The following is a 26,513-nucleotide window of genomic DNA, read 5'->3' as shown; positions in this document are numbered from 1 at the left end:
TGCTCTGCCAGGGGGAGAACTCCTGCTCTACTCACACCCGTGGGATGCTGGGAAGGCTGTCAATCCCAGAAGGTCTGCAGCCCTAGCTAAGTCACTAACATGCAGCCCCTCCTACTGCCTGGGTAGCCAAGGGGCTTCCCTGAGTCCGTCTCCCTACCTGGGCAAGTTTCCTGCCTTGGTCCTTAGGCTGCAGTTTGCAAGCCTGAAGCTACTTGGGCCTTAAATTCCTTGAAGCGAGATACCAACATGCAGAGCAGGGCAGAAAGGAGAGGAGCATGGAGGATGTTCCATCCTTTGTGCTGAGCCCAATGTTAGCTGTGCCAGTACAGGCTTTCTTCCTCCCTCCCTCCCTCCCTCCCTCCCTCCCTCCCTTCCTCCCCCTTTTCTTTATAATTTCTACCTTCTCTCCATTGCTTCTTCTTCCTTTTCTTTCTTCATTCTCCTCCTTTGCTTCTTTCTCCCTCCTGTGTGTGTGTGTGCATGTGTATATGTGTGTCTCCGTGCATGTTTGTGTGTGTATGCATGTGTACGTGTGCACGTGTTGAGTGTGTGCGTGGGTGCCTAAACAGTGCTTTTTCTTCTGGGAGACTCCCTTGGCTCAATGTCTTCTCTGTTTCCCTTATTACCCAAGAATGAGGGTTCTAAGTATGAACTGCTACAATGTGTCTGACACAGAGGAGGTATGATACGGTAACAAACAGCTGAGATCAATCAACTTATGATGAAGAAAGTTTTATTTAGGCTCATTGTTCCAAATGTTTCAGTCCTTGGTCAGTTAGCTACATTGCTTTTGGGTCTATGGTGAGGCAGGGTGCCACTGTGAGAATGTACAGCAGAGGGAGCTATTCACCTCATGGCAGGAGTCAAAGAGAGAGGAAGAATAAGGGGCAGGTCCCAGTATTTCCTCAGAGCCATACCCTAATGAACTTACCCTAGATCCCAGCTCTTAAAGAGTCCATCCACTACCTCTGGTAGAACCACACAGACTGGGGACCCACCTTCAACACCTGATCTTTGGAGGAAACATTCAAGATCCAAAATAGAGCACTGAGTTTGAACAGCTCTCTCTCTCTCTCTCTTTCTCTCTCTCTCTCTCTCTCTCTCTCTCTCTCTCACACACACACACACACACACACACACACACACACTCACACTATTGTTTCCATTATCCTGATGGCCTGTGAAGGGCCACCCTGTTTGTGAGTCACTACACCCCATTATCCACGATGGCAATACAATATTATGATAATATCTCTCATACTCTAAGAGACTGGAGCTTCCTCTGGACCTCACAGACAAAATTAATAATATCCTTGAGGTCACTTAAGCTTTAAAGATTGCATCCCCACCACCCCTTTCTTTAACCTGCCTTTAAGAGAACAATGAAACAACCAACCTTACTTGCCTTGGATTTCCCATGTAACCAGCGTTTACACACTAGGCTTATGCACAGCTGTGATCTAAGGTTACTGTTCTCTTCCATGCCCTGACCCAGAGTAATGCAGGTGTCTACTTATGTTATAATAATAAGTGCTGAAAACAGGAAATAGGTTGGAAGCAACCTTATAAAACAGACATCTGGGCTGGCGAGATGGCTCAGCGGGTAAGAGCACTGACTGCTCTTCCGAAGGTCCTGAGTTCGGGATCCCAGCAACCACATGGTGGCTCACAACCACCTGTAATGAGATTGGACGCCCTCTTCTGGTGTATCTGAAGACAGCTACAGTGAATTACGCCAGAGCGAGCAGGGCCGGAGCGAGCGGGACCTGGAGAGCAGCCACACACATGCTGGCTCACGGCCATCCGTACAGCTATAGTGTACTCATACACATAAAATAAATAAAAAATAAATCTTTTTTTAAAAAAACCAAACATCTACCATAAATGGTAAAAGCAATATACAAATATTGTTTTCTGGGTCAACTGGGTCAGCTGGGGTGAGCTGGCGTCAGTTGGGCCTAAGAACTGTAATCTGAGGTAACAGTCATCCAGGCCTCTGTCTTGAGCCCTCGGGAACCGAGCAGAGAGGGCAGCACCTCCGCCTTGGGTACTCTCTTAAGGGCCAAGCCTTTTCAGCCAGTATCCAGTCAGCCATTCCCACTGTGTTTTCACAGACCAGGAGCTACGATGCAGGTCGCTTTATAGAGAGGGGTGGGTGTCTCACACTAGTTACTGAAATAGCCCTGACTTCTGAACACTTTTCTTTTTCTCCTGCCAGCTGCATCCCGTCCTTCCCGGAGCCAGGTAACTGGAATTACAAATGCCTGGCTGCTGAGTGACAGTGAGACACACCTGTAGACTGTCCCCTCCCCCTTTGTCCTTTAACATGGAAAATCTTTTGCACCTCATGTAGAAGCGGAATTGGTTTTCCTTGGCTCGCTGCCTCTTTGAAGTGTTGACTGTTTAGCCATGCAATTAACCACAAGCCTGCAGGAGTAGAGGCTTGAAGAATTGCATCTGAAGCTGAAGGGAGGTGGGGAGAAAGGGAACACGTAGAAGATGAGAAGCCAAGCCTTGAGGAAGAGTGGCAGGTTCCGGCTCCACAGGAGTGAACGAGGCTGAGCAGGCAAGTTTGGTTCTCTGCCGTCTGTGGGCCCCATCGGCATTCTTCAACACAGCCATGGCATCCAGGCTGTCTTCTTAACTTCCCTCTAGCTTACGGCCTCTACCTCTTTACAGGGCTTGGCATCTCTCCACTGGCTTAGCATCATTTCCTCCATGCAGAAGTGTCACCTCATGTCATGGCCGAGGAGCCTCCAGGGACACCGGGAGACACTCCGCATGCCCCATTTGCTTCGATTGTTCCTTGCCCAGGCCTAAGATCTGGCTGTGATCACATCGTGACCACATCATGGCTCCTCTGCTCTGGCCACTTGGAGCTACTTCACATACAATGTCTCTGTGGCTGTGTGTCTGCTTCCTCCGCCCTTCAACCCTCTGGGTAATTCACACTCAGCCTCTAAACTCATTTTGGTGGCACTTCCTTTGCAAAGCCTTTCCTAAATGGCCTTTATGTCCCTGACTTGGAGCAGGCCTTTTTTTTTTTTTTTATCCTATGAGGTCTCTTGTTTTCTCTGCATGGTGTTCTTTAGACTGTACTATATATATCCCTGATATCTGTCCACCACCCCCACTGAGCCTTAAACCTGGGCTCTGGTATTTACTAGAGCAAGATATCATTTGTAAGTTAAATGCATTTTCCTGACCAGCCTCCTTGTCCTAAGGCCATCTTGCAATGCACCTTGATGTCCACCAGGGGGCAGGCTCCCTAACGGGGGCCTCGCTGTTTCTCGGTGCTCTTGAATTCACTCCAGCCTGTGTTCTCAGAAAGCATGACTAAAATTGGGCAATTTTTTTTCCTTCCCATTGAAATAGAGCAGGACTGCTGCTGTCAAAAAAGCTGTCACAGACCCTGTTTGCCTGTAATGTGCAGAAACTATTTTTAAAATGATATGTGCTACCGCACCGAAAAGCACAGAAGTCCTGCGGGACTTTCTCCCCTGCCCCCGCTTTAAATCCCACTTTGCTCATTCACAAGTTTGGCAAGTACAGGGAGGGAAGACTGGGTCAGCTAATGACGCTGGTTGCAAACGCCTACCTTTATGGCCTGAACTCGGTGACCTCTAAATGCCTTGGTCCTCGGGATCAAGTATGCAGAATAAGGAGACCTGGTGAATTTGTCTCTGTGAGTTTTCTATGGGGGTCTATTATGTGTGTGGCTGTCACCTAAGGTGTCTCCTGGTTTTCTAAAAGCTCCCTTTGACCCTCCCTCATCTTCTGCATGGTGTGGAAATGCCTGGTCCCCATGCTCTGTCTGCTTCCCAGTCCCACATCTCTGTTGAATGTGTCATCTTGGGGCCTGTGCATGGTGTGCTAAATGCCAGGAGCTGGGCCACAGCTGTCGCAGTGAAAACGAAATTGAAAAAAAAAAAAAAACCTGACACCCAGACTGGTTCTTGGCGTTCTCGGGAACTGGATGTGTTTCCTGCATTTCTGTGGTAGGGCGTGTGATCCAGACTGTGAATGGCAAGCAGACGTGGTTCTGAACCCTCAGTCTGTGGAGAAAGGGGACTGACTGACTGGATGTCACGGATGCTAACACTCAGCCACCTGGAGGGCCATCCCAAGCCTAGAGCAGCCCCTCACTCCAGCAATCTTGGGTCTCCAGCTTCATTCCCAGGTCTGCAAGAGAACAGGGACTGCCAGGTCCCCTGACCCTGGGCCTTGGTAGCTCTGCCCCTACATACTCCACGCACAGCATTCATGGGTTGTCCTAGGAATCCTGTGACACAGCCAGGTCCCCTGACCCTGGGCCTTGCCTACATATCCCAGGCACCAGCATTCATGGGCTATACTAGGAATCGTGTGGGACAGCCAGGTACCAGAATACACTCCTTGGACCGCCCAGGGAGTCAGAAACATGCAGAATCACAGACAGGTCTCAGTTTGGTCCAAAGCCAGGGTCAGTTGTTTCCTAGTTCTCTCATGTAGAACACAGGGTGGCAAGGTTCATCTGGTGGAGTTTCTATGAGTATTAAACTACTTTATCTTCCATCACCTGACACTTTAGCAACTCACAAGTATTGGCCACTGCTACCTTCGAGCAGGATTCGGCAGTTCTGGGAGGGGTGAATGGTAAACATTTTAGTTCTGTAGCCCATCTAGATGGTGGTGTGCTTGTCCCATCTGTGGTCACGGGGCAAAAGAGGCTCTAGATGCTCCATAAAGTGGTGGCATGGCTGTCTCTAATAAAACTTCATTTATATGGTCTAATTTCTAAGAGGATGCTTGCTCTGGTGACTGCATAGCCGAAAGGTGGGAGAGGGGGCGGAGAATGCAGAGAGTCAGCTATGCAGTATGGGGAAGGAAGGGAAGAGATATTCCTGTGTGGGATTCATAGGTCTGGTACAAGCAGGAGCCCCTTAAGGCAGTCTCAGATGCCACCTCAGGACTTAGGGGAGCAGGTACCCTGTGTTGCTCATATGTATACAACGTTGCTGTGCAATGAGCACTCTCCCTCAGATGAGGTTCGGAACGCCCTCTCAATTAACTAAGAGTTTCTACCGTTGGCTGTCTTTAAGAGTCACTGTTAGGGTGAGCCCCCTCATGCATCAGTGAAGACAGGACAACTAAGGAGCCTGTGTAGACATGGAGGCCATGTAGTAGGGCTAATTGGAGCTGGCAGACACTGAAATGTGCCCAAGTCACCAGGCTTATCCTGTGTTAATCACTGATTCAGAGTGGTCCTGGCTCCTTCTTGTCACTCAAACCACGCAGAACTCTCCAGGCCACGTCCAGTGCCGCCTTGGAAGCACCCTCACTTCATCTTGTTTCTCCCTCCAGACCCGTAGGATAGACCACAGTCCCAACACCCCAACTTCCTCCCAGTGGGGGGGGGAGACTAGCCAGAGGGTGTGGCCATGGAGTGTGCTGCTCCCCGGATTTAATGACAGGTGACCAATACAACCTTCCCTCCTCACCTCTTGGGATGGTGAGTGGCTAAGTAGGCAGTCTGGGCTGTCAGACACGGCTGGCCATTGCAGAGACTCCTCTCCAGGAGTTGATGCAGTAGGATTGAACGGGATGCAGATTCTTGCCCTGCCTGCCTCCCTGAGGTCTTTGTTCTGTCCCCATCCAGGAAGAGCACCCACCCCCTGAAGACATCCCATGAAATGACGTTGGTCGCAATTGCTGCCCCAGGTGTCAGCAGAACCAGTTTCTTGTGAGCCCAGGCTTAGGCACTCGGTGCTAAAATATGATCATGAGATGCAACAGGCAATGGGCCACCCAGTTCTCTGGATGCTCCCAGGTCTGCTAGAAAGAAGACCACAGGTGAAGGGGATGAGGGCTCTGTGATGGGGTGACCACGGTCTCCTGTGGGTATGAGCCTGGAGGACAGGTGGAAGATGAGGTACTTGGGCCCATGTGACAAGGAGCATTGTCAGGTCTGAGGACTGAGATGCGGTCTGGTCAGATGGCTCTGGATAGCATGTTCAAGGAATGTGGACGGTTCAGTCACTCAGTCAACGTTAAGTTGCTGCAGAAGTTTCTTTAGGGAACATCTCCTTCTCCGGGGCCATGACCACAGGTCATCGGTGGCTAGCTAGGAGGGCATGACTTGACATAGTGGCAGACGGCTTGCAGGCCTCTCCCAGGGGCTTGGTTTAGCAAACACGGTGGGGGCTGTGAGATGGTTTTGCTCATAACGGTCAGCGGCTTCCCACACAACAGTGACTAAAATCACTCTCCTGGGATCTGAGCCAAGCGGTGTTCTAAAAGGTAGACACCCAGGGTCCTTGTGGCTGTAGCTTAGGGCGGAATCAGAGAGAAGCTGCGAAGAGCCAGGGTTCTGCTCTTGAAGGGTTTCCCTGAAGCACAGCCAAGGCTCTCAACTGAGCCATTCCTCAAGAAAGCCCGGCTCTCTGCCCCTGACACTCTTCCCGTAAAGGTGACAAGGTCTGGCTCTAAATATTTTCATGACACCCATTTCTCAGGCCAAGTTGTTTGACTTTCGAAGCCTCGGTTTCCCAATCTGATCAATGGAGAAAGTCTTGTTATTACAAGCGGTGGGCTGTGGGTGATGGGATGCACCCAGCGCAGAGGTCACCGTGGCAGGGGAACTTTCTTTTGTCACTCGGGTGATGTCCTTGAGCCACTGTTTAAAGGTATGACAGAGTATGTAGAAAAGACTCCTTATAAACCATGTCTCACGTTGTTTCCAGACGAGAACATTACCCCTCCTGACATCCACGGCTGGAGGTCAGCATGGCTCTTCTGTGGTAGTTGGAGGGTGGAGGTGGGGTGGGTCAGAAGGATCACATCAAGCTAGCAATGGTCTCCAAAGCCTTTATTGGGAAGGGAGATAGCATCTACAGTTGACTGAGGGGCACAGGGCAGGGGATGTAACAGTCCCGAAGGGGAGAGGAGGAGTTCAGAGGAGGAGAGCCTGCCTGTCAGGGTGCAGGAAGACCCTCTCCTCCCCAAAGGCACTGATGGGCAAGCGCCCTGGATCAAGGGGGGAGGGGCTATACACAGAGGGGTCGTCAGAATACAGGCGATCTCGAAGCTAAATACAGCCAACCAAAGGTGACCAGCATCTGTCTTGCAGCCATACCTGCTCAGGGTTCCTCCGGCCACGAAGGGAAGGCCCCAGAAGGCAGGCAGAGCTTAGGAAGAACGGCCCAGCCCTTTCATCTTAGTGTTTTGTGCAATTAGAACAAAAACAAAAACAAAAACAACCAAAATAAATATAACTTAAACACTTCTTAAAGGGCACTAATGTCTAGTCTGGGGGAAGCCGTTGAAGCAACCTTCAGGGTGTGCAAAGCAGAGCTGACCAGCAAGACATTTGGTGGCCTAAGAGCAGGAAGGGCCCCTGTGGACCCCGCACATAGGCACATGCGGCCTGTCCCGTGTCCCAGCACCTGTATGGCCAGGACCTTGGGAGTCCCCACCAGGACTCCCAGAACTCAGTTTAGCAGACTGCCGGAGGTTCTGGGAAATTCCATCTGAGCTCTGTCCATCCCAGTAGGGCCAGGAAGGCTGGGCCTCTGGCAGGATAGAAGTGAGAATGGTTTGGGAGATAGAGAGTGGGTACTAGCACGGTAAATACAAACCCCAGCTAAGCAAGACACCCTTGGCAACAGAATAACCCTAGAAGGATGCCTCTCCACACCACTTTCCCACCCACGACACACCCAGCACCGTCCTGAGGCTCTTGCTAACCGGGCCCCCCCAGTCACAGTATCTTAGTGCATTATTGTGACAGGTGGCACCTTCCTAAAGGGCTCGATGTGTTTTGTTCTTTACATACGTTAAACTGGTCCCTAACATTTTTTTTTTTTTGTTGTTGTTGTTCATAGCTAGGTTTGCTTTCGCATACAATTTTCTGAGACAACAGGAGGGAACTTTTGGCCAGATCACAGCTGTAGAGTCTTGGAATTAACAATACCTCTTCCCAACAAATGGCCAATGTACAGACCATGAGGTCACCTCAAACCCCCCAGCAGCTACTGCTGGAGAGCCCCAGAGATGGCTGCCTAGTTGCCACTGCCCTCCCCCCATACCAGGCTGCCCATCTTCCCAATCATGTGCTGTCACAAGGTCTGGGCTCAATGATGGGGCGCAGGGGGCGTGACCTTTAGCAAGTCAGCCCACACAGGAGCTCACCACCCATCTGAATAGGAGCCAGGAAGTTTAAACGAGTTCCTTTTTAAAAATCTGTACTTATACATCCTCGTGGGTCCCACCTCCCGCCCCCACTAACTGTCACTCACCCACCCAGCATGAAGGGAAGCACATGGGCCGACAGCTCTAGAAACCCCAGGGAGCTGGGGTAGGCAGCCAAGACGCCACCCCTGCCCAAAGCTATGTTGCCAGGTGTGTACACGTTGGTCTACCCCATTTCCTTTGGTCCCTCATCAGTGCCTGCTGGCGTGGAACCCAGAGAAGCCTCTGTACACGTGATCCGGAGTCTCTCAGTAGGAGGAGGTGACAAACCCAGAGGAGCAGTGGATAGCTCCCAACGGGAACAGAGCTAGGAGTTTTGTTTTTTAAAAGTCACACAAATCATACACTCTTTTCAATCAGAGAAGCTACTTGCTTCAGAGCTGAAGTGGTGATTAACAATGATCTCCCCATAGCCCTTCAAGAAGCTTAGAACTCCAGGAAGGAGAAGGTTTGGGCAGCCCTGGGCAGCCCTCTGAACCCTGGCAACTACTAAATTACAAGGAGAAACATGGGTCTAAGTCCTTCAAGCTGGGAGTGAGTGATTTTTTTCAAGGGAAATTTAGGAATCATTCCAGGAAGCCAGAATCCTGCTTCCCTAAGGCCTAGTGATGGCTCTCCTGGGCATGGCTGGCTCTCAGAGCTGTTGCAGATTCCTGGAGGTTGTTGAGAGCCTTGAGGATTATTCCCAGCTCTGGACCTTTCCATAGCAAGCAGATTAAGGACAGCAAGCAGAGCTTTAGGATGTGATGTCATCCCCTGAAGCCCAGCTTTGCAGAACGTCTGCTCCGAATTCATGGGCCACGCTCCCAGATGGAAGGGTGAAGTTCTTTAGAAATGGAGATCTACTCTTCCTAGGCTGGCCTGGGTCCCAAGGGTTTAAACAACAGCAAGGTGGGGGCCCTGATTTTAGCATCTCTAGAGAAGTCACTCAGTGTCCCTGGGAACTGGGGCTTCTCACTGGAGGAGACTTCGCTCATAAGCCAGACGCAGATCCCCAGAGATTGTATGCCCAAATTCCAGAAATCAGGACCCTGGCCTGGCTTTTCCTCCATAGTGGGAGGCACAAATGAGATTGTGTCTACTGATGGCACCAGCCACTAGGGGGCAGCAAGGCCACTGGTAGCCAGTCTGGGCCAGAACTTTCTGGGTTGAGGAAAAGTGTCTCCCAGAGGGAGGCTTAATCTCTCAAGACCCCAGGCATCCAGGGTTCCCAGACCCTTGCTGGCTCTAAGTGTAACAGGATGTGGGGCCTAAGTTTGTGTAATTCTCTTCAAAAAGGTAGTTCTATTTAAAGAGAATTAGAAACGCCACCTCCTGGCCCCTGTGTGGGAAGTGGGGGTGGGGTGGGGGAGAATAAAGATCTAGAAGAAAAAAATCTCTCTTTTCTTCTCCAAAGTGACCTGTAGTGCAGACGGGAGGCTCCATTCTAGGTAGGTGCTCAGACAGGAAAAGGAAGAATTAGGGGAGGAGAGAGGCGACAGGCAGAAGTGGCAGGCAAGGTGGCACGGCTATGCACGGTGACGGTGGCCTCAAGTGAGTGGGTTGCCCTGGGACATTTCCGTCAGGATGTCGATGAGGTTGTTCAGCCCTGAGAGGTAGCCATCCTCCCGGTTGCCCTCCTGCCAGGGGACGTCGTGTTGTAGGGTCTGGCCTTCCGGAAGGGGTGTGGTCTTCCCAAAGTCAATCATCCACACCTTGGCTTGTTCCTTCTTGTCATGGATGAAGAGGAGAGAGCTGCCAATGACCTGGAGGGAAGCAGGGCTGTCAGAGAGGGAAGCAGAGCCAGGCAGGGAGGGGGCAGGGTCTGGGGGACAGAGGGGCTAGGGGGAGACCTGGCTGGGGTGTCCAGGTACTTAAGAGGCTAAGGAAGGCTTGAGGCTGTAATGACCCCGAGAGAAGCGTAGAGCATCGATTTCACTTCCTATTGGAACTACGGGTGATGGGGAGGGGTGTCAGTCAAGCAGGCAGTGTGTGTGTGTGTATGTGTGTGTGTGTGTGTATGGGGGTGGGGGCTGAAAGCGCAGTATCCTACCTCGTGGCACTTGAAGAAGGGAGAGACTTGAAGGGTTTCTCGAATGGCCTTCAGCCGGTCCCGGTAGGCGATCTGAAGGCAGAGATGGTCAGAGTTTCACACACACTGTGTGTGTGGAGGGGAGGGGCGGGGTGGGGTGGGGCCGGGCGTCAGATCTATTTAGTTCATTAGATCCGAGGAATTATACCTAGCAGTGGCCATGTACCAGTCACTTACTCCGACCTCTTCGTCTACCCCAGCTGAGCCCAGTTACACCTTTCCCAGAAGACTATGTGGCCCCTCATGCTCCCCCCCCCCCAGTGCTGCCTCATACCAGCCAGCAGAGGCAGAGCCCAGAACTGGTTGCCATGGTAACTTCCTGACCACAGAGTACTGTGTCCCTGACTAAAGACAGGGTAGGGGGAAAGCTACAGTATATCTACATTAGTCCCCTCCACAGAGCCTGATAGATCCTCCTGGGTTGGCAATGGGATAGCCGATCACCCCCAAGGGCCAGCTCTGTGAGTCCCATCACCCAGGACTCAGGGCCACTCGGGAAGCTGCCATCACACAGGGTCCTTCAACAATGACTTGAACAGCAGAGACACAGCCAGGCAAGGCTAGTAGCATCGCCCTGGAGTCCCTAGCAACGGGCTGGAAATGCGGTCAGTGGCATGACTCAGAGGATCTGAGATGATCCGGACAGGTGCCCTGGCACTAGAGGACTGGTGCTGCAGACCTACTGTGTGCACCCCCAGCCTTACAGGTCTGGGCCTGGAGGCATCAGGAAGAGCAGGGATCTGGGTCCGGCCAACTTAGGTGTGAATCCTAGCTCAGCCCTTCCCTGCCTATGCGTCCTCCATCTCTCAAGTCTCTGATCTGTCAAACGGAGACCAGAATGTCTGATTGCTTGTCCTCACCGGAGGGCTTCTGAGGGGCTGTGGTGAAAACTCAGCCCGACACCCAGCTGGCAGCAGGTGCTAAAGAACTCCTGCCGTCGTTGTTCCCTGAGGTGGAAGGGCAGTACGCTGGGCAGAGGGCCTGAGGAGAATGAGTCAGCGTCCCCAAGCTTCTCTAGGGACAGTCCCATCACCTTCTTACAGAAGCATGGGGCTAGGGTTTCCGAAGCACTTCTGCCTGGCTTTCACTAGATCAGGGAAGGGATGGTCCCTGACTCACCAGGATATTCTGGTTTCCTTTAGTGAATTCTCTGAAGGCCTCAGTGACCTGCTCCCTCGTTTTGGTCTTCTTGAAGTCACGGTTCACAGAGCCATCTTCCTTCTGAGGAAGGAGTCACACACAGGGAGTCAGCAGAGGGCCCCATGGGACAGACTGCTCATGATCATGGCCATCTTGCTGCTTTGTGGAGGTGGTCAGGTGTCCAGGGACGGGAAAGCAAGCCGGGTGCAACCAGGTGATTGCCACCTGGCCCAGGAGAGCCCGTCCCAGCCCCCAAGCTGGGGAGTGTACATGGTGACACCAGATCCCTGGCCACACACTGCTTTAGGAAGTCTTGGTGGTGTGAGGGGTATCAGAGACAGCAATGGACAATGTTCTAAGGAAGGGCAGCAAGGACCTCTGAGGTGCGGACAGCATCACTTCCTGCTCACAAGCTTTCCCTTGGACGGGTGACTCATAGTGTGCCCCACTAATGTGGTAGCAGCCATCTGGATATCATGCTAACAGACACCCTCTCACAGCCTTGTGGTCAAGTGACTGTCATTTAATAGTGTCCCAAAGCATGAGAGCAATAATGCCGGCAATCTTTATGATATGGCAAACAGAAGCTGTAAAGTGTCTCCTTGAAGGGAAGAGGCAAGAAGTAAGTGTGTGTGTGTGATATGTGTGATGTGGTGTGTGTTTGTGTGTGTGTGTGACATGTGTGATGTGTGTGATGTGGTGTGTGTGTGTGTGTGTGTGATGTGGTGTGTGTGTGTGTGATATGTGTGATGTGGTGTGTGTGTGTGTGTGATATGTGTGATGTGGTGTGTGTGTGTGTGATATGTGTGATGTGTGTGTGTGTGTGTGACATGTGTGATGTGGTGTGTGTGTGTGTGTGATATGTGTGATGTGGTGTGTGTGGTATATGTGTGTGAGGTGTGCGTGGGTGGTATGAGTGTGTGTGTGTGTGGTATGTGTGGTGTGTATATGTGCATGTGTAGTATATGTAGTGTGTGTGGTGTATGTGAGTGTATACATGCATATATACATCTATGTATATATGTGCACATGTTCCTACTGGTGCTATACATTCCAGACATTTGGCCTGGGTCTCATCATGCTCTGCAGATCAGGGGGCTGCTATAAGATTTCCCACAGAGCCAAGATTTAAGCCCACGTCACTGAATCTCGACACCCCCCCCCCCAAACTGCCATCTCCATGCTCAGAGCCCAGCACTGCCTCTCTTCAGGCTAGCCTGGGCAAACACGCAGAGCTCTGTTCTTTTGAGACAAAGCAGAAGAGAGAGTGGGTGCAGCAGGAACCCTCCCATTTGCACCAGTCCACCTCCATTAGGAGACAGGTGACAGCTGTAATGTCAGGAAGGCTGCCTGCAGGAAACCCTCGGGTCTGAGGGAAAGGCACCTCAGGAGAGCCTCTCTCATAGGGCCTTTCTGTTAGCTGAGGCAGAGGACAGCAGGTGATGGCGCACCCAGTCAGCCTCTCTAGGCCAGTGGATGCTGGTGGCTGTATGGTGCAGAGACCGGAGACTGGGAGTTGTGCCCAGGTGAGAGGCGCCAGGGCATGCAGTTCGGACAGACAACGGATGGAGAGGATTCGTGTATTTAATTTGCATCTGGTCTGAGAGCTGAATGAATACTGCCAGGAGGGAAGGCTGGTTTCTGAAGACAAGAGAGGACCCATGGTTTTCTCAGTCCTCAGCTCTAGAAGCCAGCGAGACACTGGTGATCACATCTACACACAATGTGAGAGATACTACCAGTGCCTCCCCTTATTTCAGCTATACAACTCTACCTCCACGCTGGAGAGCAGGCCAGGCAGACCAAGCCTGGGCTGAGAAAGGAAGAAGCAGGGCCCCCGAGGGGACTACCACCTGCCCTGAAGGAACGGCCACCCGAGACAATGAGGACCGTGTATCCCCTCCCCCTGTTCCTAGCCTGGTCTTGCAAATCTAGTCCCTAGGGACCTGGACTGGGACACAGGGACAAGGACAGTCTTCTGAGGTCCTTCTCAGGGTCTCCAAGAGGAAAGGATGAAGGACGAGGCTTCCAAGGTGATCCTGGGTAGCTACCCGCTTCCCCTCACCTGCACCTCACTTTCGCTGTGAATCAACATTTTCCCTGTGACGGGTATATAAGCTGGCTTCTATGTGGGCCCTCTGTACAGCTGTAGAAATAAGCCACCCCAGCCCCAAGGTCTGATGGCCTTCTAAAGCCAGCCCACCTGTACCTCAGGCGGCAGAATGGGCCAATACCCCTGAGGCTGCCGGTCCATACTCAGGCCTGTACGGGCGAGGCTTGGAGACTCCAGTCTCCCAAGGCCTTCCTCACTGAGAGCTGCAAGGCCTCTGCAGCCTCAGGCCACGCCTTACAAGTCTCACCTTGATGCCCTCGATCCTGAAGCCCAGGGTGGCTGTGGAACTGATGGTTTCCCGCCACTGCATGTAACGTGGCTTGGTCACAGCTCGCTGGGCTTTCTCCTCTTCGGTGGGGGCCTCAGGGTCCACCTCGACCATCTTCTGGTACATGTCCTTCCGCAAGCTCGGCTTCTTCCGGGCCTTGGTGAGTTCCTCCTCCAGGTACGTCCTGCGTGGGAAGTGGAAGGACGTGAGTCCAGGATTGGGTCACAACTCCCGGGGAGTCACGTCTGATGGATGAAGGGCCTGAGCTGGGTGTGCCTTGTCCCAGGACAGTGGTCAATAGAGCAACATCTAAGATGAGGTGAACTCATTGGGAAAGCCATGGACCACTTGGGCCCAGAGCACCTTGATGCTGGATGACTGTGAAGGCACGATAAACTCAGAACTGCCCATGAGGAAGCTAAGAGAAGGTCAGCAAGAGAAGATGGCGAGACAGTGGTCAGTTTGTGGAAGAGAGACAGAGGGCAGGTTTCCCCCTTGGAACTCTGATGTGCCCTGGCAGCCTGGAGAGCACATTCTGTCCCTTCCAATCTGTCTCCCTGTCCTCAGGCATGTAAGGCGGGGCTGCGTCTCTGACTTGCACCAAGGTTCTTGGAAGCATCGAGGTGAGAATAAAGTGGGATCTGAGATGACCTATGCTGGACACGGCTGCCCAGGGCTCTGTAGCCCAGTTGTGTTTCAGAGATAAAACTGGCACGCCTATCCATCTCCGTACCAGGTCACCGAGCCTCTGATCCCAGGAAGACTATAAAACATGTTCCATTGCCTCCCATGCTTCTCTTTGGGCAGTAGAATCTGCAGGCTGACCAGGGGAGGGCACTAAGCCCCTAGGAGAGGTGACAGGCAGAGACAGGCCAGGCTCAGAGCAGCTGGGGGTGGAGTCATTGGCCCAGAATGCTGGGGGCCAATTCTGGTCCTCCCACTACCTCCCACCCCTGAAAACTCCCACCACCTCCTCCAATTGGAAATGTGACTCGCCGCAGCCTTTCTCCCCGCTACAACCCTTCCAGCCAAGTGCAAGCTGGCCAGGGCCCTCCTGAAGCAGCAGTCGGCAGTTTGATGCAAGATAGGGAAGTGGGCCCCCTGTGGCCTGCGTGGGTGTGAGTTGCCCTAAGAGGCACCCTCCCTTCTCTCCTAAACACTCTTCGCCCCTTCCCCTCCCCCAAGGCACTGTCCCAGTATCCCCCACAATCTTCTCTAGACTGCCATTCCGCGTCTTAGAACAGACCGAACGAACACAAGTCTACATCTTACAAAGAAGATGATTTCAGAAACCTGCGCCCATTACATGGAAAGGAAACTCCCGATTGCCTGGGATACGGGTCTATACACGTGTCCTGGTTGTTTAGGAAGGCTGTAAGGGGAGGGTGCATTAGCTTCCGGTTGGGTGCTTGCAGGAGCACACATACCATGCACTCATGCACCCTCAAGCACACAGCACACTCCTGTGCACGCAGGCACCGAGTTGTCAGTGGACCCATGTGCCTGCCATGGGGGAGGAATTCGTGTCTAACATGCACGAGGGTGCAAAACAGGCCTGCAAAGCAGGCTAACTTCTACAAAGAGTTCTCAGAAGCTCCTTAAACGGGAAGCAGACACCAAATGCCACAGCCCTGTTCACACTGATCTTTCTTCAAAAGGTCCCCTCACAGCTCCAGCTAGACAGAGTAGCACGTTCCTCAGGCACAGAATGGGGCTTGGAAGGGATGGGAGTTCCCAATGGATACTAGCTGGGAAACTGGTCTATGAGAGGGACCATCAGAACCTGTCACTGGAGAGGGAATCCCAAGCTCCCCTTACAGGGGAGGGAGACCTGCGCATCAACTTCAGGAGCACAGAGAATTAACTTGGGGTAGCAGAGAGGTGCTCCCATGGCTGGACTCTGGGGGAGAGGCTGACCCGAGATAAAGAAAGGGAGGTGGAGAGTCCATGGGAGACCAACAGCTATCAGGTCAGAGCCAGGACAGCTTCTCCAGGGTCCAGGGGCTGGACACCAGCATAGTTGGGAAGCGAGTGGGCAATCATAAGCCCAAGGGTGCAGTGTGAGCACCACTCACCTACAAGCAGGTTCCAGGTCCTAGAAACAGCCTGATTTAAGATGCGTCCAGGTCTCTATACCTTCCCCCGGAACCCTTACACACCGTGGCTAAGGCTGGCTCTGCTCAGGGCCTTCTCACCATTTCTGTAAGTCTCTGCCTCGTGCCCTGAGACTTGGCGTTTGACAATGACCTATGTGTCAGCCTCTTTCCACAGCAAGGACAGGTCATGCTCCAGGGACTGCCATGAACTGCTTATCTTGGTGCAGGCACAGAGGGCTATGTTTCTATGCTACTGTGTTGGGTAGAAAGCCACAAGTTATGGCCCAAAGAGGACTTCAGGGAGCAGTATGGAAGCCTCAAAGGCAGAGAGAGACCTGAAGGCAGGGATGGTGTCCACTGCCTGAGGCTCTCTGGCCTTCCAGACTGTGGAGCTTAGCATAGGTTCTGGAGCTCCTGCCAAGGTCTGGAGTCACCGCAGGCCCATCTGCCACCTGCCGCAGGGGCCTCTGTAGCTTCCAGTCTCCATCCTTGGCTTCACCCTAGTGGGGCGGGGCATACCTGCAAGAAGCCTGGCTCACCTGACACCCATCTTGCAGTCCATCACACAGGGCGAATCGAAGTCAGCCAGCAGGTCGTCCATCTGGTTGTAGCGCTCTCCATCCTTCACCACGTCCCCATGGTAGGCTGGCACAAAGGGTCTCAGCACATCCGCCATTAACCGGTCCAGGCAACGCTGTTCGGACTCACAGTGCTTCTTGAGGATGCGGCCATTTGCGGCTGCTTTGAAGCTCCCTGTACAGTGAGTAGGAGAAGGACCTCTGGCCTTAGCCGAAGCCAGGGATGTTTGAGACCCCCCTCCACCTCGTAACAGTCCCTTAGAAGCTGCATCAGACACCACTCCCTCCTCCCAACTCCCACCCCAGACAAGAGATGCTACAGGAACAGCTAAGCTGAGGGCTAAAGGTGTGGCCATTTGTAGACAAGCCCCTTAAGGCTTTGAGTCCTGGCCACCCATTCACTTGACTGCCACCCCTGGCTGCTCTCTCTCTTCTGACTCTAAGCTTCTCACCCCTGAAATTATCAACAGGGCTTGGTATAGTTCTATCTACTCCTTGGTATTAGAACAAGCACCCCGCCTCTACCTCTTTTTTTTTTTTTTTTTTTTTTTTGAGACAGGGTTTCTCTGTATAGCTCTGACTGTCCTGGAACTCACTCTGTAGACCAGGCTGGCCTCAAACTCAGAAATCTGCCTGCCTGCCTCTGCCTCTCAAGTGCTGGGATTAAAGGCGTGTGCTACCACCGCCCGGCTCCACCTCTACCTCTTAATGAAGCAGGTGTCCCCGAGTCTTAGGAGAAAAAACTCAGTGCTTAAACAGGGGACAGAGTGGGCTACAAGGAGTGTGTCTGGTGCACAAGCCGTCTGAGCAGTGCTCCTTCAGAGCCATTCCGCCAGGGAGTATTAAGAAAGGGGGGTCCATCTATGTCTTGGTCTAAGTCTGTTGTGTTGTCCTATAAAGAACCTGTGGGTCAGTGAAGTCAGAAGGACCAAGTCCAGAGTGGCTATGAAGGTGCTCTGAGGACAGAGCATGATAAAGGGCTTCATATGGGGGCTAGCTGGCTCTGCCAGCACCCTGGTGGCTATGGGGTGCCTTGGTCCCCTCACCCTCCAGTGCAAGTTCCTTTTCCCTGGTAGAGACTCCCTCTCCACTGATATTATAGCCCCTATCACAGGGCGATGCAGGCATACGCAGTGGCTGCACACGGCTTAGTCTCTTTGTCCAGGATTAGAAAGGGCAAACACGTTATAAAGAACTGATCTGAAAGTTTTATTGATGAGAGTAGAAGTGAGCTTGGGGAACAAAGGACAGGAGAATGAGGGACGGGATGGGAGTGGGGTGGGTGTATTCTTGGGGACAATGTGTCAAGAACGTTGGAAAGATCAGCTGTCCACAGGCGCTTCCCTGCAAGGCAGGGTAAGGATCACACCTTCTGCCAGGGTCTGTTCTAGGGCTGCCCTCTCCTGGGACATCTGCCCACCTAACCCGGTACCTCCCTAGGAGAGCAGTCTACTACCTGCATGCCCTGCCAGCTGGATCCAGGGGTACTTCTTCTTGAAGGACATGACAAAGGGGGACCACTGCACCATGTTCTTTATCTTCCTCCATGACTTGCTCTGGAAAAAAACAGCCAACAGAGCGCTCAGAGTGACAGACATAAACCAGCTCAAACAAGCTGACTCAATGCCCACAACCACTGGACCTCAGGAGCCGCACACACAGACAGCTCAGGTGCCCGTAGGTGGGCTCCGGGCACCTCATTGTCTATTTAGCAGACATGGTCACAGACAGCTTTGCCATAGTTTACAAACAGGTTAAAGAAGGAGCTCGGGGATTTCTTAGGGGCTGCTCAGAGGAAGGTGCAGGAAGCCTCCAAGCCAGGGCTCTTTACCCACACCCCTCCACAGCAGGGGACAATTATGCCCATATTGCTTCTTTTCACATGCCCTCCCAGTGCCTTGGATTCTTTGTCTCTCAAGGGGCAGACAGCTGGTCCATCAGGTTCCTGGAACTCATGGATACTAGGACTCAGGAAAATGACCTTTTGTACCAAAGCAAGTGATCTCAGACTAGAGGGGTCATGGTCACCCAGCGGCAGGGTGTTGCCGCACATTTTATTTGTAGATGTTATGGTAAATGAGCATTAATAAAGAAGCACTCCACAGAAGGACCATTCATAGGTGACTGCTGAGTACCAGGCAGGGTGGCACACACCTGTGACTGCTGAGTACCAGCTGGGGTTGGCACACACCTGTGACTGCTGAGTACCAGCTGGGGTTGGCACACACCTGGGACTGCTGAGTACCAGCTGGGGTGGCACACACCTAGGACTACTGAGTACCAGGTAGAGGGGCATACACTTGGGATTGCTGAGTACCAGGTGGGTTGGCACACACCTGGGATTGCTGAATACCAGGTAGGGGGCACACACCTGGGACTGCTGAGTACCAGGTGGGGTGGCACACACCTGGGACTGCTGAGTACCAGGTGGGGTTGGCACACACTTGGGACTGCTGAGTACCAGGTGGGGTTGGCACATACCTGGGACTGCTGAGTACAAGGTGGGGTGGTATATACCTTTACTCCCATCTTCTCAGGAGGGTCACATGAGCTCAAAAGTTTAAGGATAGCTCAGATGAAACAGTAAAAAACCCCCAGTGCATTTGCACGCGCGCGCGCGTACACACACACACACACACACACACACACACACACACACTCCAAATCATCTAGGAAAGAAAAGGTCTGGAGGCTGTCCAGAAGAGGCAGCTGAGGACAGACTCTGGAGAAGACAAAGGTGACAGAACTAGAGGCATCTGGCTGGCATAGAGGCTGGACGCAGTAGAGGTGAACGTGTACAGGAAGTGACACATCCACATCTACGCTGCGGAGACCAGCAGACTTCCATCGGCTTTGCCTTTCCCACACAGCCTCCACTAGGAAGCCCCGGATGAGCAAAGGTCCCAGGGCCAAGAGCCCCTACCACGTCAAGACCAGATGCAGGCTTGTGGAAAGGTTCCTCTGGACAGAGTGCTTGTACATTTGTCTCAGAGACCCTAACATTCCGCTGGCAGTGGACACAGGGTTCCCCTTGTATTTTTAAGCAACAGCAATGTTAGGCAGCATCAGAAAAAAGCTCTCTCCTGGGGCCGGGCAAGGAGGGAGGCTGCAGGGACCTGCATCCTCCTGGCTTGTAGGAGTGGAGACAGATGACAGGGCAGGAGGAGACAGACTCGGGCCCTCGTGAGTGTCCCGGGCATTCCCTTAGCAACCTGGTCCACTCCCAGGGGAAGCAGCTTTCTAGGCCTGGGGCAGGCCCCCTCCAAGCACTTTATTGCCAGAAGCCAGTGTCCTAGGAGAAAGGTTCCAGGGCTCTCCTCCCGCTAGGACAGGTGACAAGGGAGGGAAAGAAGCCACCTACAACCTGGAGGAATTCCACCACGGGACTGGACTGCTTAGCCCTGGTTCTCTCCCAGCAGAGATTCTGTCTGAACTCAAGACCACCAACCCAGGTTTCAGACACCTTTTGTCTCCGAATCACTGCAGCATCTACACGGACCCTCTCTTGAGTGTCCCTAAAAGCTCCTTCTGACCTCTAGGTGCCTCAGGTCCTCCGACGTGACTCTAAGGAAGCTGGTTGACTATGGTCAGCTCTTCAGTGACATGTTACCGCCTCACTCACTGCCTGAGTCAACCTCCTAGATGATGGGATAGGATGCTGTGGAGGGGACCCACCGCGAGCTGGCATGGCTTCGCTCGCTCGCTCGCACACTCACTCGCACGCACGCACGCGCACACACACACGCCCCGTCCAACGGTGGACGGCAGAGCTCACGCCAGCAGCCGTGCAAACACAGGCACCAGCTGCAGTCAGCCCAGGGCTTGCGGTATGAGTGTTGTGACCGGCTGGGGTCCTGTGGCCTGTGCTGACAAAGCCCGATGGTGACAGGAACATTTTTATCTGTTTTACAGACGAAGCACACCAGCTTCAACACGTCTTTGCCCCTAGTCCAGTGATCCTCAACCTGCGGATGGCGATTCCTTCGGGGTCAACCGACCCTCTCACAGGCGTTCCTCAAGACGACCAGAAAATACAGATATTTATATTATGGTTCATAACAGTAGCAAAATCACAGATATGAGGTAGCAACAAAAGTAATTTTATGGCTAGGGGTCACCACCACATGGGAAGCTGTATGAAAGGGTGGCAGTGTTAGGAAGGCTCTTCTAGTTCATTCTCTCCCCTGCTGGTAAGAACCAGGTCACAATGAGAACCTGCAATCTAACTTCTGCGCCTGTCCACAGTGAGGGCCCCCTCCATGGCTGCTCCTGTCTAGGCGTGTGACAGCGAGTGTTGGGGACGGGAAACGAACTCAAAGGAGACATCTCCCTGAGCAGTCAGGGCTCTCTGGCTCAAGAGGGGCATTCCGGCTGCTCCCTTAGCAGGGGAGCCCAAAGTCATTGTAACAAGTCTCTAGTTGCCACCAAATCTTGGTGATGGCCTGTTCTGGGGTCACCAGGGGATGCAAAGCTTACACTCCGAGCTGGGGTGTGCTTGCGGGCTCTGGAGGGATTTGTGTGTGTATGATGTGCGCGGAAGCTTCCTGTGGACAGTAAGGAGAACGTCACTAATAAAGCTGGTGTGTCCACAAGAGAGGGGGAGGATGCAGGGACTGCTGGGGACCCAGAGCTTCCACTCTAACTTTAAGGCAGGTGCTTAAGCCAGCTAACAAGTTATAGGCATGTCCTTAAGTGATGAGCTGAACCAATCCCTGGATTGTCGTCTTCAATCAAACCAGACTTGGCTGGGCCTTGCTCTGCGTCCTCACGCAGGTGAGATCATTTCTCACTCAGCCACACCTCGGGGTTGTGCAAGGAATGGGAGGGTCCTCCTGACTTGTCCGGTTAAACTTGGATCAAAAGGATCAGAGAAAAGCCAGGTTGGGGAATGTGGCTTTTAATTTTTTTTTTTTTCAGAGACAGGGTTTCTCTGTATAGCCCTGGCTGTCCTGGAACTCACTCTGTAGACCAGGCTGGCCTCGTACTCAGAAATCCGCCTGCCCCTGCCTCCCAAGTGCTGGAATTAAAGGCATGTGCCACCACTGCCTGGCTGGGATTATGCTTTTTAAAACCCTAAGGTGCTTGAGAGCTGTTGAAAGCCACTGAGATTTGAAACTCAAGTTACTAAAGCTACCTTGGGCAGACTCACAGCTTGCACCTGACTTGAATCTGCTAAAATGCCAGAGAGCGTGGGAGAGGGATCTGAGGTAGGAAGAGGAAAAATAAAACAAATAAAGAAAACAACACACACACACACACAAAAGAAAACAACACAGAAGGTTCACAAACACCAACCCTTCTCACTTGGCACCTGAGGTGTCTGGAAGAGAGAAAGAGAGAGAGACAGAGAGGGAGGGAGGGAAGGAGGGAGAGAGAGGGAGGGAGGGAGAGAGAGAGAGAGAGGGAGGGAGGGAGGGAGGGAGAGAGAGAGAGACAGAGACAGAGACAGAGACAGAGAAAGTTCTCCCAGAAGGGCAGTTCCACACCATGCTGAACCACGTGGCACCTGATCTGCCAGCAGGAGAGGGGCGGCTTGGAGCTCAGGGCAGCCATAGCCTGACCCACCTTTTCCTTTTCCTCTTTTCCATGAACTGCTGCCTCAGAAGCAACTCGAGCTTCTATTTCCAGAACACAAAGCCTGCTTGGGACTTGCCACCCCCTAGCCCGGCACCCCTGTCTTTTAGTAGAAATGACCCACTGTTCGGAGGGCGCACCTCAGCCCTGCCCACGGGAGGAAGCCTCTGTAGGGTCTAAGTCTGTGTTTGTGTAGGCTTCGGGGGAGGCAAACAGTTTCCGGGGCAGGCCACTCTCTGGTGGCCATTCCCTTCAGACTTCTATAGATATTCTACCGGGATGTATTGCCTTAAAGAAAAAGGAAGGAGTCGTGGCCCACGTGTTTCGCAAAGCGGTCAAAAGAGGAATGTGAGGATCAGGGGTGAGAGGAGGCAGGGTGTGGGGACATGGGGCCTTTTCCCTACTTTTTTCAAAGTGCAGTAGCTATCGGTAAGGGCCTGGCACAAAATGGAGATGCAGGCCCCTTGTTTCAAACGTGGTTCAGGCCGGGAGGGTAGTCAAGTGTGACCTTTTCAAGGCCAGGCAGGTATGGGCTTGGTTCACCATGGCCCTCAAGAGCCTCTGGCTTCAGGCTTGGCACAACCATGCCCAGGTTGTTGCTTGGGAAACAACTCCTGGAGAGAGGCAGTGCAGTCCCTGGTGGATCCTCAACTGCCTGCCTGACCTTCTCCCAGCACCTGTTTGATGCATCCTCTGCCAGGTTCGGGATTCACCACCCCATGAGTGAACAACTGAAATGACATGCAGTCTCTCACGGTCGGATGTCTAAGCACTGCCTAGATCCTACAGTGTTAGCCTCTGTCCATAGCGACACAGTGACGGAGCTTAGAGCCACCCAGCTTTGGGGTAGGAAGGAGCCTCTGTTCTTCCAGGTCCCACTGCCGTTGAACTGGGTCCTGTAACTGGGTCCCCTGTGGCCCTGTGGAATCCCCGGTGATACAGAGCTCCCCTCCTACCACGTGCTCTGCTCCACACGTGGCCAAGTTCAGGCGAGCCATAAATATTCACTTTGTTTTGATTTCTGATTCTTTTTGTTTGTTTTATTTTTTTTTCCTCCGAGACACAGAGCGCTGGCAATAATCCACTAGGCATTTCCAAAGGGCCAGAGGGCAAGTAGGGCGGCCATGAGCTGAGCCAGCACGTGATTGGCAGCTATGAACTGAGGCCAGCATGTGATTGGGTGGCCATGAGCTGAGCCAGCATGTGATTGGTTATTTACGAAGCTCTACTGCGTTACAGAGCTAGGTCCTGACCACATAGTCAGAGCCTCACGAACCCAGGATCTCCATCTGCTTCTGTCCAGACCAGTGGCTCTCAATCTTCCTCGTGTGACCTTTCAATACAGTTCCTCATGCAGTGGCAATCCCCAACCACAAAATTATTTTTTGTTGCTACTTCATAACTGTAACTTTGCTGGTATAAATTACAATGTAAATGTCTGATATGCAGGATGGTCTTGAGGGACCCCTGTGAAAGAATCAACACCCCCACCCCCAAAGGGGTTCGAGACCCACAGAAGAACCCTTGGTCCAAACATTCTATGAAGTGGATTTGACATCACCTATGTGGTGGGTCAACAAAAATCAACTCGTCATGAAGAGGCTAGACTCTGAGAAAGTCCCTTCCCACGTGACCCATTCCTCCAGCCTACGACTTTCCTTCCAACCACTTTTTATTTCAATAATTTGATAACTCTGCTTTTATTTTCGGATAGTTTTTAAGGGGGAAAAAAAACCTCTCTCCTGCCCCCTCTCTTTTAGGGTAAGGGCAATGAGGGGGAAGTTAACTATAAAATATCACTGTACCCCGACGCTCCTAAAATCCTGTCGGGCTAATGCTAGACTGAGCATGCGCGAGGCTCCGTGTGCCAGTGCAGGGAAATCGCAGGCAAATCAGGTGTTCAGGGTCTGTGTGGCGTTGCTAGGTATGGTGCTGACATCAATGGAAGCCTCACAACGCTGACATACTTATTTCCATTTTGCTCAGAGAGGCATTAGTGTTGCTCCAAGCCGCACGGCTTCCAGCTCTCTGCCATTTAATTCTGAAGATTTTGTTTCAGCCAACAGGATGCCCTGGGAGGTGGGGCCCCCTCGTCTCTCCTCTAGCTATAAAACAGGCCTCACATAGACAGCGAGCACTTTGTCACTTTGTCACAAGACTGACCTTTCAGATGGGGGAGGCCTGAAGAGACCTGCCCTCCCCTCCCTCGGAGTCCTAGGCTTTCCCCCAGAAGGTCCTGGTTGGCATACACTTTGGGGGAAGGCACACTGGACAAAAAAAGTGGACAGGAAAGGGCTCAGACTCTGGGTTAGACCTTCTGCTCTGCTCTTGCAGAAGTTGGACAGTGTCATTGCGTTCTCCATGTTTGGGAAAAATGCCTTCTCCGCTTCTCTTTCTTTTGGTCTCTCTGTAAGAGCAGCTAGGGTTTCCCTAGTGATTGGTGTCTGCCCGCCCTCTCTGGGGAAAAGCCTGGTCTTTCTCCCAGGCCAACTTTGTTCATTGTGCTCTTCTGGCAGAGGTCCCCGGAGGGCGGTGTGGTGCAGGCCCGGGCAGGTAGGGCACTCCATGCCCCTGCGTGGAGTGGAGCCTGCTTGGAAACCGTGCCTGCCACAGAGGTCAGCGCGCTGTGCTCCGGGAGGGCAGAAGGCTTGAGAAAGCAAGTCCCACCGTTGGTAAGGCACATAGCTACGCCTCAATGCAAGGCTGTGCTGGAGGCTGACCACCTCCCCCTTTAACAAGCAAGACTTTCAAAGAAGCCTCTTCTGTTTTGCCCTGCCTTCCCGCCCAGCCCTTGCTGTGTTGCCCACGAGGGGGCAGCCTGAAGCCATTTTTTAAAAGAACTGTTCCATCTCTACAGACTGTCGGAGCAGGGTGGGAATTCTGAAGAGAGCTGAGGCACAGGTGAGCCCAGGAAGGCGCAGTATGCCTTATGGGAAACATCTGGGACCAGAAATGCTTCCCACTTTTTCCAGGCTTAGAGTCTGCGTGCACGCGGGCACGCACATCGTGTTGTATCTTCTTAAGACGGGACCCAAGTCTACGCCTGAAACTCCTTTTGTTTCAACACATAGCCCCAAGGTAATCTTACACAGCATTTTTAGTGCACCTACATTTTGATTGTGACTGGTCAGGAGAAGTTAGGCATCCGATCAACGTTCAGAAAGAACAACGTTTCAGAATCTGGGCCATTTTGGGTGAGGGATACTTGTTCTGTATCTCCTTCAGAATCTGTTGTGGGCCTGGGACAGGAGAGCAAGGACGGTTGGTCTTCATCAGCATCAACCCCTCCCTGACTGCTCAGGCATGAAAGGCGTCGCTTGCTGAAGGCTAGCTGTCGGTCACTGTGCAGCACCTTCTCGGCAGGCAGGAAGCCTTTTCGTGTCGCTCCCCAGAGAGCCCCTCCTGCTTAGCTGTCTTTTTCTGTTTGCAACTCAAGGCTCAGTGGCTACACCCAAGGCGGTATCCAGACAGTTGCCCGGGGATGTTCTGCCAGCCACTCTTCTTATCATCTAGAACCCTGGGGGGAAAGGCCCTGGGCTCAGCTGGCAAGGACAGGCCTGCCGCCATGGCTTCCTAACCACCCACAGAAAAAGGAGGGTCCCAGCATAGCCTCAGGGCCACTGTGGATACTCCCCCACACTCGCTCCACATGCCCACTCTCTTGTGCCTGAGACCCTGCAGGGCACATCATCTTCCTGTCCCTCTCTTGGTTGTACAGCCCTTATCCGAAAGGTCTGGGGTTCAGGCTATTTTCTTCTCTTTCCCTCTTGCTACGGGACCTTGAGATGTCTTCACTGACAGTCATCAAGTGCAGCCAGGACCCTAGGGACCGCAGCAAAGAAAGGTCTCCCACTAGAGACCTTGCTTCAGGTAATTCTCTCCCCCCCCCAACCCCCCAAGCCTGACTTTCCTGGGCTGCTGCCAAACGGGCCTTGCCACCCCTGCAAACCAGTCTTTGCTGTTACTGCCCAAGAACTGAGGAGTTCTTCATGTTCCCGGGTCTCCCTGCCAGGCGGCCCAGCAATCGCTGTCTCTGATGTGAAGGTCACCGCTTGGCTTCTTCTCTCCTCCTTCCAGAACTAAAAATGACAGCAGTGAAGAGGAGGAGGAGGAGGAGGAGGAAGAGGAGGCAGATGGGGAAATGCCTGACCACACAGAGCCCATGCCTGTACCAGGAGCTGGCCCGCCTCAGCCTCCCTCCAACTCAAAAGGCTGAGAGGGAAGTAACAATAGTCGGAAGCGGGGAGGGGCCACCAGGAAGAGCCAGGGGGGGGGGGGGCTCGGGCCTCTCGTGGACACTTCCTCATGGAAAAAGGCAGAGGACAGAGGACATTGAGCTTTGTCTGGGAAAGGGAGCCAGGCACGGCGGCTGTCCCACAACCCTCCCCAGGACCCCTCCCTCCCTGTCTCCCCAGAGATTTTATTTTTACTTTGGTAAATGCAA

The 26,513-nt window shown here is 52.8% G+C and overlaps 1 protein-coding gene across 1 annotated transcript in view; it reads right to left on the bottom strand.

Annotated features, from left to right (window-relative positions):
- Positions 1-6,832: 6,832 nt before the first annotated feature.
- The window catches only part of Itpkb (inositol-trisphosphate 3-kinase B), a 94,951-nt gene continuing 75,270 nt past the window's right edge, over positions 6,833-26,513 (bottom strand). Inside the window, exons 3-8 of the mRNA XM_031391156.1 lie at positions 17,952-18,051; positions 16,457-16,670; positions 13,801-14,005; positions 11,420-11,521; positions 10,262-10,333; positions 6,833-9,974 (exon numbers count right to left, since the gene is read on the bottom strand). Of these exons, the coding sequence (XP_031247016.1) occupies positions 9,759-9,974; positions 10,262-10,333; positions 11,420-11,521; positions 13,801-14,005; positions 16,457-16,670; positions 17,952-18,051 (909 nt within the window). The 3' untranslated portion in view covers positions 6,833-9,758. The remainder of the gene's footprint in view (positions 9,975-10,261; positions 10,334-11,419; positions 11,522-13,800; positions 14,006-16,456; positions 16,671-17,951; positions 18,052-26,513) is intronic.

This window comes from Mastomys coucha, unplaced genomic scaffold (genome assembly GCF_008632895.1).
Source record: "Mastomys coucha isolate ucsf_1 unplaced genomic scaffold, UCSF_Mcou_1 pScaffold1, whole genome shotgun sequence".
Lineage (NCBI taxonomy): Eukaryota > Metazoa > Chordata > Mammalia > Rodentia > Muridae > Mastomys > Mastomys coucha.
The sequence above is the reverse complement of the archived record's forward strand: the minus strand, read 5'-3'. Positions and strand labels throughout refer to the sequence as shown.